Source organism: Beta vulgaris, chromosome 6, assembly GCF_026745355.1.
Source record: "Beta vulgaris subsp. vulgaris cultivar EL10 chromosome 6, EL10.2, whole genome shotgun sequence".
Classification (NCBI taxonomy): Eukaryota; Viridiplantae; Streptophyta; class Magnoliopsida; order Caryophyllales; family Amaranthaceae; genus Beta; species Beta vulgaris.
This window is the reverse complement of record NC_079207.1, coordinates 6128816-6141730: the sequence shown is the minus strand read 5'-3', so window position 1 is coordinate 6141730 and position 12915 is coordinate 6128816. Positions and strand designations below refer to the sequence as shown.

General features: G+C 35.1%; 2 protein-coding genes across 3 annotated transcripts; both read right to left on the bottom strand.

Moving 5' to 3' along the window:
- Positions 1-303: 303 nt before the first annotated feature.
- LOC125491499 (squamosa promoter-binding-like protein 16) lies at positions 304-6239 on the bottom strand. 2 transcript variants are annotated; one of them, XM_048646101.2, is made up of 4 exons: positions 6167-6239; positions 2566-3070; positions 1497-1639; positions 304-974 (listed from the first exon to the last, which is right to left on the bottom strand). In XM_048646101.2, the coding sequence occupies exons 2-4, from the start codon at positions 2979-2981 to the stop codon at positions 493-495; spliced, it is 1041 nt and encodes a 346-aa protein (XP_048502058.1). In that variant the 5' UTR covers positions 2982-3070; positions 6167-6239; the 3' UTR covers positions 304-492. The 2 variants fall into 2 exon arrangements, with proteins under 2 accessions (XP_048502058.1, XP_057251528.1); XM_057395545.1 differs by lacking the exon at positions 6167-6239 and having other exon boundaries at positions 2566-4652.
- LOC104895242 (uncharacterized) lies at positions 6221-12665 on the bottom strand. Its single transcript, XM_048646102.2, has 5 exons — positions 12346-12665; positions 12027-12128; positions 10122-10321; positions 8153-8382; positions 6221-6873 (listed from the first exon to the last, which is right to left on the bottom strand). Exons 2-5 carry the CDS (start codon positions 12116-12118, stop codon positions 6595-6597), a joined length of 801 nt encoding a protein of 266 aa, XP_048502059.1. The 5' UTR covers positions 12119-12128; positions 12346-12665; the 3' UTR covers positions 6221-6594.
- Between the last annotated feature and the right edge of the window lie 250 nt (positions 12666-12915).

Genomic DNA, 12915 nt, shown 5'->3' with positions numbered 1-12915 from the left:
ATCACCAAACAATTTTTCATACAGAAACAGATGAAATTGAGAAGATTAAGTTAGTTTATTTCCTCTTAGCCTGTATTTGTTTTGATGGAAAATGTATTCCAGGAAAACAATTTTTCTAATTTTCCGTTGTTTGGTTTGGGCCAGTGTACCAGTTGAAAATTCGTTTTCCAATTGGTGAAAAACATTTTCCCCCATCTCAACAAGGGAAGTTATGTTTTCCATTGTTCACTACCAAGGCAACTGGCCACTCCTCTCCTTGAATAACTGGACAAGATCTCATCCATTTTCCATACAATTAAAGTATTAAACAAAAGAAAAGGGAGATGAAATTTTATTTTTTTCTGAAAAAGATTTTCCATGTAACACAAATTTTCAGTTAATACATCTTACATCAAACCAAACAGAGCCTTGTTATCATATATGAGCTCCATTTATCTCATGGAAGAACATTCATGATTGATAAATTTGATAACATAACATTTAAAGACTTCATTAATCCCACCCAGATGGAAAAATCCTAGAAGAACCATTTTCACATAAACCATCACGGGCTGAGTGAAATCCTCCAAAACTTCGTGCACTAGTATTATTCATACTACTAGAGAATGAAGCTGAACTCTCAATATCTTCCAAGCCTTGAGAACACGAAAGTTGAGAAAAGCTATTATTAAGATGCAGGGTAGTGCTGCTACCTTGAGCTGATGATGAACTCATTGTCGTTGGCTGCATAGTAGGTACCACACAGATCCCCGGTGATTGGGATGAGTACCTTGACAGAAGAGAGAGAGCACATCCAGTGTTGTCAGGTGAAACCTTTAGGCCGCCTCTCCTACTCCCGGTTGGAGCAACCTCATTATTCAGAAATGGCTGATGAATTGTTTCTTGATTATTTCGGAAGTACAAATCAGGCTGAGAAATTGTAGGCCAGTTGCCAGTGTGCATTTGAGGGCAGCAAAACTGCAGCATTCCATCTCCTGCATTTTGGAAGATGAATTAATGATCAAAAGAGGTCCTAAGATGTTACTGTAATTTACGAAAAACTGACAAAAACAGACTAAATGTGAACAAAAATAGATATAATGATAACCAAAGTTAGAAATTCAGACATCTAAGTCAAAGAAAATTCTGATGTTGGAGGGGAGGATTCGCTTGGTCATAAAATTTATCATTCTTTCTGGTGCTTTAACTGTACAGAATTTCAATTTCGACATCACTGCATTTCTCTCTGTTATTATGGTTCATATATAGCTCAGTCTTCTTTTGCGCATTTACTTAGTTCAGTCTATTTTTGTTTGATGACCTATTATTTCAGTATATTTTTGTCAAATAATGTGCCAGGAAACCTTATATGCTAAACATTTCAGTCTTCTTTTGTGCATTTACTTAGTTTAGTCTACTTTTGTTTGATGACCTATTATTTCAGTATATTTTTGTCAAATAATCTGTGCCAGATAACGTTATATGCATAACATTGAGCACGGAATTGATCAGATCACCTGTTTGAGAGGACAGGAAACTAGCAGCAGAATCAGGCGTGTAAAAGATTTCAGGCTGTCTTTTCCTCCTACGTCGATTATGTCCATCTAAGCGTTTTCTGCAGCTTCTCTTAACCTCGTCAAACTCTTCCAGGGAATGAAACCTAAGATGGTGAAGTGCATACAACAACGTGAGTTAAAAAAACCTGATGCAGCATAACCAATGCAACCCAGCAAATTCATTAATCTATCTCCAATGTTAGTAGACTAATCAAGGGATAAAAACTATATATCCACCAATTGTAGGAATTGGTTGAAGGATGAACGTGATATATCGTGGAATTGTTTTACTGCACTGCTGCACATAGGTTAAATCATTAAATAGATGCACCTCGAATGCTTGGCTAAACTTATTTTACCAGTCATCTTTGAGATATAATAAGAAGAGAACGACAAACATTGCAGGATAAAATATTGAAAAGTCAATTCTAGAGAAATACTACTACACTACCAATATGTTAATGTACATAATGGTTTCTTATCAGCTCCATGAGGAGGTGGGTTTAGCTAACAGACAAGGCAATACCTTAAACGAGGTCAATGGTCTAACAATAAATCATAAGATAATGATTTTACCTAACTTAGACCTACTTAGACGAGAGGTGAAGCATTAAATGAATTATTAACCAACTTCTAATGACAGTATGACATACTAAGTCCAACATTTATACATCCGAATCAAGGATGTGTGCAGCAACATGTAGCTTTTGCTGAAAGTTGAGATGGTGTTTTTAGTGGTTGTGGACTCGAGGACAGTCGAGGTAGTGTTTTGGAAAAGTAAAAAACTACTAGCTTTTGTAACATATGTAGCTTATCGAGCTGCTGTTGAAGGTGGATTGTAGTTCATAATTAACTTTTTTTACTGACCCAGAAGCTAATCACAAAGTTTTAGAAGTAGTTTTGACAGCTAATCGATATCTATACAGCTATTTTTGCCGAACATGCTCTTAGTCATCGCATTGCTAGTTCAACTAACAATAGTACAGTGACAATTATTTATAGACAGAAGTAAAATGTTTCCTTTTTTTACCTGCTACATTGCTGGCAAAACCGCTGCTCCTTCCCACCAACAAGAACAACCGGCGTCTTGGAGTGCCTCTCGCACACCTTATGGCGGCGATGGTATTCCCTGCATTGATTGAGGTCGGAAGTGCAGCCATCAACTGAGCAAAGGACAGTACTTTGAGCTCCGCTGTTGCGTGGCCTTCCCCTTTTTGACAGAGCTAACACTGGTGAAGAAGAAACCGTGTTCAAGGGCATTGAATTCTTCATATTCTCCCTAGGAACATCTCCCATATCTTCCAACCTTCCCAGCTTTAGATCCACAGAAAACATGTTGATGATACCTGAGCCACTCGAACCCGCAAATGTAGCCAAGTGATGATGATCTTGAAGCTCTAACTTACTCACACCACTCCAACCACATGTTTTTGAATCCCACTCCATCCTTTTCCTCCTTCCTAAGAGCTACGTACTACAATGATATCCACTCACTAAACTTCTATTCACAGCTTGCTAAATCACCATGTTGGTAACTTCATTACATCAGACAAATAAAAACCTTGACATGAGAATATATGAGTAAAGGAAATGACATTAATGAACAAGAAGATAAATCAGCACTTACTAATATGGCATGTAAAAATTTAAATCATTCATATGACTGTAAAAACTATATGTTATACATCACTTTAAAGAAAAACAGTGGAAAAATCAATTGCAAGAAAGTACATTGGGGAGTACATGAAGTGATTAGATAACCAACTTAAGTACCCAAGCAATGAAAATGAGAAATAAATATAGTAAGAGCAAAAGAAAGAGAGAACCTACAATGAAGTTGTGTTAGGCAGAAGGGTACTAATTTGGGGTTTCCTAAGCCACCCATCTTCTGACATGAACATCAGGATAATAAAAAAGCATTCAGCAAATGCAAAGCTCTGAGCAAGAGAAAGAGGAAGGGAAGAAGGAAGATAAGAGGGAAGATAGGGAAAAGTCAGTGTGGGTAAGGGGGGAGCACAAATATTTTTGTTCCCTTAAGAAGAAATAAAGGACATTTCAATAGTTGTGGGTGAAGAGGAAACACAAGTGTTTTTGTCCCCCACATTAGATACTACTTATTTAGTAGTAGTAGTAGTGTAGTAGAAAGCTAAAGACAACTGCTATTGTCTCATCATCGTTGGGTTAAAACTTAACGGGGATGTAAATAAGGCGGGTTTAGGATTCAAGTACTAATTATTCATTCTTCATAGAAGATGATGTATAGATTGTTTTTAAAGGTAAGATAAAAAATACATTCGAAAATCAGAAGCTCTGTCCGCTAACCTAATGTATCCAGCACGACGATACAAGCTAATTCGGACGTGAATAAGTTTGAAAGATACATATATAACAATATTTATAAAAGCTGGATTATACTGGTGATAATTACACATTGTAATGGTTTTTCCTACATAAAGCATAAAGTAGCCTTTATTATTTGTTTTACAAGTACAATAAAAATAAGAGTTGTATGAACTTAAGTCAAATTCTACACCATGTATAATCAAACCTCACTATTTTTCCAACACCTAGTGTGGGGTTTGTAAGACCACTGCACTGATTTTCTATTGTTCCACTATCTCATCATCATATTCATATCCACTTTTTAATCTTTCCCTTCAGAAATGGACTATACGTGCTCCACCTTAGGAGAGCTTTTTAGGTAATAATATTTACCCTTTACTGATATGCTGAATCAGTGTTTCTATATCTTTTCTTTTTGTGGGGTTCAGAAGTTTTCATTTTTCTTTAATACTTCTATTATCTGACCCACAATAAATATTTTTCTTTTTCTATTTGATAATTACTTACAAAATATTTTTACTTCCTATTTATGACAACAAAACTTATACACATTTTTTTGGCACGAAAAAGGAAATAGAAGGAAGATAGATATTTACAACAAGAACAGCAACCATATTAGCTGCACGAATCGATATTTTTATCTCCCATTTAAATGAGGAGAGAAATTGTTGAGGATAACGTAGTTATCCTACTTGATAGAATATCATGTATGACATTATTACGATACGACAATATATGTCTATTAGTAGGAGAAGCAATTATAGTTATTTCCTACTAATAGACTTATATTGTCGTGATAATACCATACATGATATTCTATCAACTAGGATAACTACGTTATCCTCAACAAAAACATACCTAAATATAGGAGACAAATAGAGTATAATGAGTAATAATCTCAAGTAAGATAAATATGCAAGTGTTAAGATAAGGATTAAATGGGAGCGCAAGTGATAAAAACTCCCACCTCCCAAGTCCCAACTTTGATCATTATGCAGCTATCTCCCTACGCACACCTATGTAGCACGGGTACTTCTTCTAGGTCACGTACCCGTATTCGTGCCCGATATAATATGTATCATGTATGGCTACGCGTACTCATTCTTAAAATTTCAAAATCTTGCTATTTTCCGTCCCCGTACTCGTATCCGAACATGTACCCGTATCCATTTATGTGCAACCTAGAGTCTAGACACACACTTGTCTAAATGACCAAAGTTTTCTTGTAAATTGGGATCATTTTATCTTCCGTTGTAAAGTTTTCTTATTAGGGATTCAAAGCGATATTAATCATCAACCAAACAATCATTTACTAGTGATATAATCAACCTAACTATCCTGTATTTTTGAAGTGATAATAAAATACTATAAATTTTTGAAGTGATCTTATTAGGGATTTGAGGAAGCAGAGTTCTTTTGAAGTAATCAGGCACTAGAAATTATGAGCTAAATAAGATTTTAAAAGATGTCTTTTTTTTTGTGTGTGTGTGTGTTAGTTGGGAGACTTAAGTGAGTTGGAGACAGAAGTGAACACACAAACAAAAGGGTGAAAGAAACAGGGGAAGATAAAGGCATGAAGAGGGGGCCATAGAGAGACAGAGTGAGGTTGTTTTCATCTTTCACTTCAGCAGAGACTGCTGACAAAGTACCAACTAGTTCACAAGAAGATAGTAACAAAATGTGATGTATTTCAGACTCTCATAATTGTACGAATTCTGTATGTGGATAATATTCTCTTTCATCTTAGCATAATAAATAGCTATTACAAAACCAATTAATTACTAGAAAATTATTTATTACAAAGGACCAAGAAGACAACCTATGTAAACACCCACAGCAAATAAAATCTTCACTTATGCACCCAATCCCGTTCTAATGGGATTAAAGCTTCGACATTATTGTTGTGTATCACGTAGGACCATTAGTCCATGTACCTTACTGTAAATGAGATATTTTCTCAAATCTACTTGTTTCGACAATAAGAGTTACTCAAAAGTTTAGAATGACTATCAAAACATTATACTTTTTTTTTTCTTACAACATTGAAGTATGGCACAAGAATTTAGGAGAAGAGAAGCTGAGGGAGGAATGAAAAAGGATCCCTCCGGCCACATGTAATCGGAGAGAGAAAAAGATAATATATTACCAAAAATGTCAACGTTGCAAGAGTCATATGCAACTTCCTATAATAGAAAAGGTTAGAAGTAAAAAAAAAACTACGTAGGAAGTACATAACTATTATTTTCTGGAAAAATACAACTCCATATGAATTCCAGCATGAAACTTACCCAAAGTTCAAGAAAGATGCAAAAAGAAACTGTTTCACTGTAAACAATTCCAAATTTAGCGGGTAGAGTTCCTGGGGAAAATATTATGCTTTCATTAAGAATCATACATTACTTCTTCAAAGTTGGCACCAGTAAAAGTTCTAAATGCCAAGAATTGTTATGAGATATTAACATAAATGACACCTACTCCAAAACTAGTGTCCAACAAGTTGGGTCACCAACCTGATCGTCTATATTAATGGCAAGTTTTTCTATTTTTATACACCCAAACGAATAATGAATTGACAAAGAACAATATAAACCTCCTAGAAATATACCTCTTAGGACAGGTTGTATGAGTATTTATCTACGGTCATAAAGTGAGATCCAACAGTTTTAAGGTTTTTGTTGCATATCATACTACTAGCTTGCCATTTCAGCTAGCAGATTCACATATAAGATCGCATCCGAGGCCTAGTCAGAGACTGACCTCCATCGACATATATAGTAGTCCCGGTCATGTAACGTGAACCATCACTTATTAGATAAGTAACTGTTGATCCCAAATCCCTCTTTGGATCAAGCCATCTGTGCAGTGGTGATGCTTCTTTCACCAAATCCTTGGCCCGCTCCTTCCCCACTGAAGTTGGATACTCATCTTGAAGGTGCAAGCCACGGGCGATTCCATTAACTCTGATGTGGTATTTCCCGATCTCCATTGCCATCATCTAAACAAAGACATCAAAGATGTCAATATCAGATACACGTTTTAAGAATACAAAATTGTAAACACAGCTCCACAGTCCCACAGAAAAATACACTGCAACTTATTTTCTACAGCATTCTACAACGTCGGTAATAAATGCCAACAAAAATTTGTGATTAGTCTGAACCAGCTACCAACTGGAATGACACAATTAATGATCAATATTTCATGAAATCATAGCTCCATGAGGCAGCACATGCCATGTCCCTACTATTCCATTTGCACACTGTGGATTTTTATAAGATAATTTTAACCCTCAAGACTTTCTTAAGATAACACCTCTTAAGAAAATTAACAGTTATTCTTTCAGCTGGTAGAATGATGAGCTTACATCTCTACATTAAACCCGTTAAGGTACAAGCAGTCTTCCTGGCAAGTTGCAGCCAAAGCATGATGGACTGAGCGATCCATTCTACTAGCCATAGCTCAGCAGACCGTTATTTATAGTAAGTAAGAAAACAATTATTGCTCTCGTTTCACATATCTATCCGCTACATTTGGTCATTATCAAATAACCCACTCCGAGAATCACTTCCCTTCTTTCTCGGAAAATGCATATTTTCTAGAACCTCACAACATCAATTACAAACTGACAAGTTAGGCTAGCACTAGACCACGCTGCACAAGAAGTTGAACGGAAAAGGCCTAGTCCAGCATGGTCATTAAGTTGGAACCCAGCATAAGGCTCACATGTCTAAATAAAATTTTCTAAGGGCAGCATGAACTCGCATTACGCACACTTCAACAACTCTCCCTTTTCCGTTTTTGTGTTTCCCCGTCCAACTCCTTTTTGTCATCAATTACGGCATAATTAAAAAGGAAAAGCGAGGTCTTCCCTCCATTCCACGTTATTTTTCCCCTAATCTAATTCTTTCTTACCTCGCATTATTTGTCATTAGAGAAACATTTCAATATTAAGAAACCAATGAAACATTATTGGGCAACCTATGATACAAATGTAATGACTTTAGAATAAATGTTCTTACTTTTAAATATGCGTGCATAAATTTAGAAGACAGATAATATTGAATGGAGCATATTTATTGATTTTATTTTGTTAATATAACAATTATCAAAAACATAATCTTTAAATTTAATCAAATGGATTTGATAACTAATTAAGATTGAGAACAGTGCTTCGAGCACAACACATTGGCCAGCCTGGATTGGTCTGTTTGCTTTATTGGCAAACACACAAAACACAAAAGACCAGAAAAGTTGATGATCAAAGATAGTTTCACCTTCACTAATTGATTGACTCCAGCTAAACTTGAACCAAAAGCAGGAGCTCCCTTGTATATTCCTCTCTCAGCACCATTTATTGAAGTCAGCAGTACAATGGATCCCCCAGTTCCTTGATCGCGCATTCTTTTTCCGATAGCTTTTACCAAAAACCAAACTGCCATAAAATTAACCTTCACAATTTTCTTGAAATCATCTTCGGACATCAGTAAAGGATCTTGCATTTTGCCTGTCACATGATAGAAAATACATTCAGCAAACTCCAGATCTGTAGGAGCATCTTCAGCAAGAATATACTAGAATGCAGCAATGCCATATCTAGCAAGCAACTATTACTGCTACAAAATTTTTAATTCTGAGCTTGGGTTCTGTGATTTAACAGCTCTCCTATCTGCATAGGAAGTTAATAGATACTGATGCATTATTCTTCGTCAATCTCAAAGCTCAACCAAACATGCTACCATCTATGTTACTTTGACTCTTCTAATTATTTGAAGTACCTGTCTTTGATACTCGAAAAAATACCCAACACTTTCATTTTCACCCCCACAGCTCACTTATCTTGAATCTTGATCCACATTTGTAGAGGAAAATAAACTATAACATCAAAGAAAAAGAAGACGGGCTTGTAATAAGACTTTTAGCCAGAACTACCGTGGAATTAGATATGTATTTGTAGAGTTAAAAGACATGTGAAAAATCTATTAGAATCAAAGATATGTTTCATATAAGGTCTGTTCCTTTCACTTGGCTCTTTCAATCATGTCCTCTTCAACAACAGTGCCCCTGTGTCTAAAATTTTTGAAGTGTCTAAAACTTGGATATGTACTCTTATTCTTGCTCGTGTCTGAGAAACATAGGCTACCATGTTACTCCCTATTCAAGAGGTCCTCGAGTAAGATGCTAAAAGAGTTGGTATGATATGTTAATAACAGATCGAAACACAACCCCTTTACCCTATGCAATCAATTTGTTGCCTTAGTTGAGGGGTCAAATATACCTAGAAAGTACCCTAATTGCAGATTCTCAGTTGAACCTTTATTGCCGACCCATTTAACTAACACTTTGACTTTAACACTCTTCAAACTTCGATACGCTAATTTGATCATTAAAATTTCTTATTATTTATCAGTAAAAACTATAACAAAAGCTGATATTTTGGAAATATATATTGAGATAGATTCAACAGCATCCTACATATTAACATTTTATCTTATACTATATTAAAAGAAGAACTAAGGTCAAGATTAGTATATAAATAGAGCAATTTCAACATGATGCAACTAAAAAAATGGAGGACGTAACAAATAAGTAGAGAACTGTTTAACAAGGTAATTAAAATAAGTCATAAAATCACCTCTCTACTTAAAGATTCTTTTTTTTAACAGTAGAAGAAAGGAATTGACCATAATGGTATGGAAAGCACTTAATAGCTTCATCGACTAATTAGGGAACATCAAATGTGATAGGCACCAATAAACTACTAAAAAAGGGTTTGCTAACATGCAACTTGGTGCCTACATCAACAGTATACTATAGTTTAAGTGTGAGCAGATTCTGTGCCTTCATGCAATTTAGTTAAGCAGCATAATGTACTGTTTAGGCCCACATTTAATCTAAATTCAGCACGAAACAAAGAAATGTCTTAGCACTCATTATTAGATGGTGCAAAGTAACATAGCCCACAATGTCCCTTCTCATATAGGCCCACCACGAAAATTGTATTACATAGAATATATAATAACGAAAATAACAATGATGAGTGGACACTTGATGAATGCAAATATATTAAGCTACCAGCATTCTCTCGTTTTCATTTATAATATTTTTATTGGGAAGGGGGGTTGTTTATACTATGTTTGAATTACTAAGCCAAACTCCTTCATTCTTTACGTTCTGAATACGCATATTGCAATTCTGTAATGGTTACATCCAGGATATAAACATGGTAAAGCCACTTATATTTACCTTCATAAGCATAGCAATTCACAAAAGCATCCAAATTTCCAAGTAAATTGCAAGCCTTATCTACAGCATCATGAAAGATTGTCTCTCTATCATCCTCCATATCCAATCCTACCACTTGAACTGCATTTGAATCCTTTAAAGAATCAGCTATCTTATCACCAATACTTTGCAAACGGCTTTCATTTCCCATCAGGACCAACCTGTTGGACATTATAAAATTACACTGAAATCAACAATCATGATAGAGATGGAGACATGGAGTAATCCTCCATATCCAATCCAACCTGTTAGATAAGGTTTGAAAATAAAGTATTAAACAATTCCAAAATTCTGAAAGCACGTATTGTACTTCACTGAGATATGTTGCTATTCTCTAATTAGGAGTCAATTTGGAAGCTCGGGTAATTGGGACACTTCTAACCAATACTACAGTCCATGGAAACAGCATGAGCAACTTCAAGGCAAATAAAAAAATCAGTTCAGCAGCATAATTGAATATGTTAAAAAGATCTTACAAAAGGACACTTTAACCAATATTTGCTGCTGAGTAAATTGGTACTCTAAACGCTAATAGTGTGTTTGAAAGAAGGAATCGAAAGGGAAAAGGGCTAGTGAACAATCAATATCCGTTAGGTGGATATAAGATGGAGTACGGATTAAAGGCCCTCTTAATTAAAATATATCTCCAAAGAAAAAAGCTTTTTAGGGTACCATTGTTATCCAAAACATACTGTTAACGTGGGAGAAAAATAGTAGCCAAAATATTGAAATGCACATCCCTCTAGAGTTTTTTTCCAGTAAGGTCCCTTCAAAAATGCTCATGTCACCACAAGATTCAAAATGAATAGAAAGGACAACAGTATCAGATATCGACATATAGATAGTTAATTACCTATTAAACTTAAAGTGTCTTTGAAGGAAACAACCACAATTATGTTTTGTTAACATCAACTACGAACAAAAAATAGCCCTATTCCATTTAAGACACAATCTAGAAACATTAAAAAAAAGTTACACATCCTTGTCCAATTACTAGTATAACATAAACTGATAGTTGAGAGGTCATATTACAACTCTGCAATTATACTCATAACGATTCCCACAAAACTGAACTGATTCTTTTTACAAATTAATCCAAAAGGAATTAAAGCTTTCTCACAATCTCACCAACACATGGTGAGATTCATCGGACATGACAAGACCAAGATGTACGCAAACTTACGAGCATTACGAATTTCCTAACAGTTTTGGACAAATCATGTTACAACACCGGAGTGATCGGGAACCAAAGGAAAAATTTGGTTGTTCCGGGAAAAGCTCTATAAGGGAGCTCCATTCTTAAATGTTTATGACAATTAGGAACTTGACATTTTTCGCGAAATTCACCCTAAAAAACACATTGTTCGCTAAAGAGCGCAAAATGAGGAAGCACAAGATGCAAATGAGCTAACTAGGTTTTGAGTACAACCTACTCATACTATATACTACTACAATATACCAACTAAGCTCACTGGTACACACACCACACATGAACTATTAGCATTCAAAATTGTGAATAACAATGAGTCCCTCTATTTACTTTTTCCTAATTTACTCTAATAATCACGCTAAAAAACGGCATTGAACAATAAACCCAGTAACAAACCTAAAGTTGCCCACTCAACCATGAGGTTGATGAAAAACCAAATCCGAAAAATAAGCTCTACCATTGATCTCCCACTTGATTTTCTCCGTCTAACACCAAGATTATAGAGTATAGCTTGCATTAATCCATAATCTAATTACATTAATACTACGTAAAGTATGCATTCAAGAAGTAAACTAAAAAAAAAATCAGGCAAAAGTAAAGTGGGAAACTTGAAACTCCCAACAAAAATTAAGAATTAGAAACATAAAATTTCAAACCTGCAGCCTTGTTTAGCCAAATTGTATGCTATGTTAACAGAAACATCATCCCCATTAGAAGTTAGCAAAACTCTCTTACCAACATTCTCCATCTTCAAAATTCTAAGAAAACAAAGAAGAAACACACATGTTAAGAACTAAGTTTGAATCTTTGAGACCCATATATATATATTAATAAAATCCCAAGAAAAGTCAGGCGCGAAACTAACAATTGACTAAACAAAGTAATTTTTAATTATGAGTCACAGAAACAAGGAAAAAAAAAACAAGGGAATTAAAGAAAGAAGGAAAATTGCATTGAAAATTCATGGGTTTTTACCTGAAATGTATAAGAAATGAGAGAATTTGTTGAGATGATAGTCTTCTCTTCAGTCTTCACATTCATCTTTGATGGGTATTTATTGCCCAGTTGTATACGTTCATCTTCATCATGATTTCATATGTTGCTTAAAGCATAAATATAATGATTTCTATTTTCTATGAATTATAAAGAAAACAATAAAAATTCAAAAGTTATTTTCTTCACGCCGAGTTTTAATTAACATGTTCTGATTTTCTCTAGAAATTTCTTCTTTTGGGTCGTCACTCGTTATGTGTGGCATTGGAAGAACCAAGAACGTTACCCAAAATGACCAAAAAAATACAAAAAGAAGGATAAGAACCTAAAAACTAGAGGTGATCTTAGACCGGGTTCGGGCCGTGCTAAAATGAGAGTCAGAATTCTGTGCCCAAGGCCCGATTTTTTGGGATAAAATTCAGCCGAGTCAAAAAAATAGACTAAAAAGTCATTTTAAATTTACCCAAAGTTTTAAAAATTGGATCGGGCTCGATCGCGGGCCAAAAAACATTGTCCAAACCCACCCAAAAATCGGGTAGGGTCGGGTTGAGT

Bases quoted from the DNA above. Each gene is read 5' to 3' on its own strand.
- LOC125491499 (XM_048646101.2), bottom strand. From the start codon at position 2,981: ATGGAGTGGGATTCAAAAACATGTGGTTGGAGTGGTGTGAGTAAGTTA. The intron at 1,640-2,565 runs GTAAAAAAAGGA...TCACCATCTTAG, and splicing joins TTTTGCCAGCAATGTAGCAG to GTTTCATTCCCTGGAAGAGT. The intron at 975-1,496 runs GTGATCTGATCA...TCCAAAATGCAG, and splicing joins TTTCCTGTCCTCTCAAACAG to GAGATGGAATGCTGCAGTTT.
- LOC104895242 (XM_048646102.2), bottom strand. From the start codon at position 12,118: ATGGAGAATGTTGGTAAGAGAGTTTTGCTAACTTCTAATGGGGATGAT. The intron at 10,322-12,026 runs GTTTGAAATTTT...AATGTCCAACAG, and splicing joins TTGGCTAAACAAGGCTGCAG to GTTGGTCCTGATGGGAAATG. The intron at 6,874-8,152 runs GTGAAACTATCT...GTCTTTGTTTAG, and splicing joins GAGTCAATCAATTAGTGAAG to ATGATGGCAATGGAGATCGG.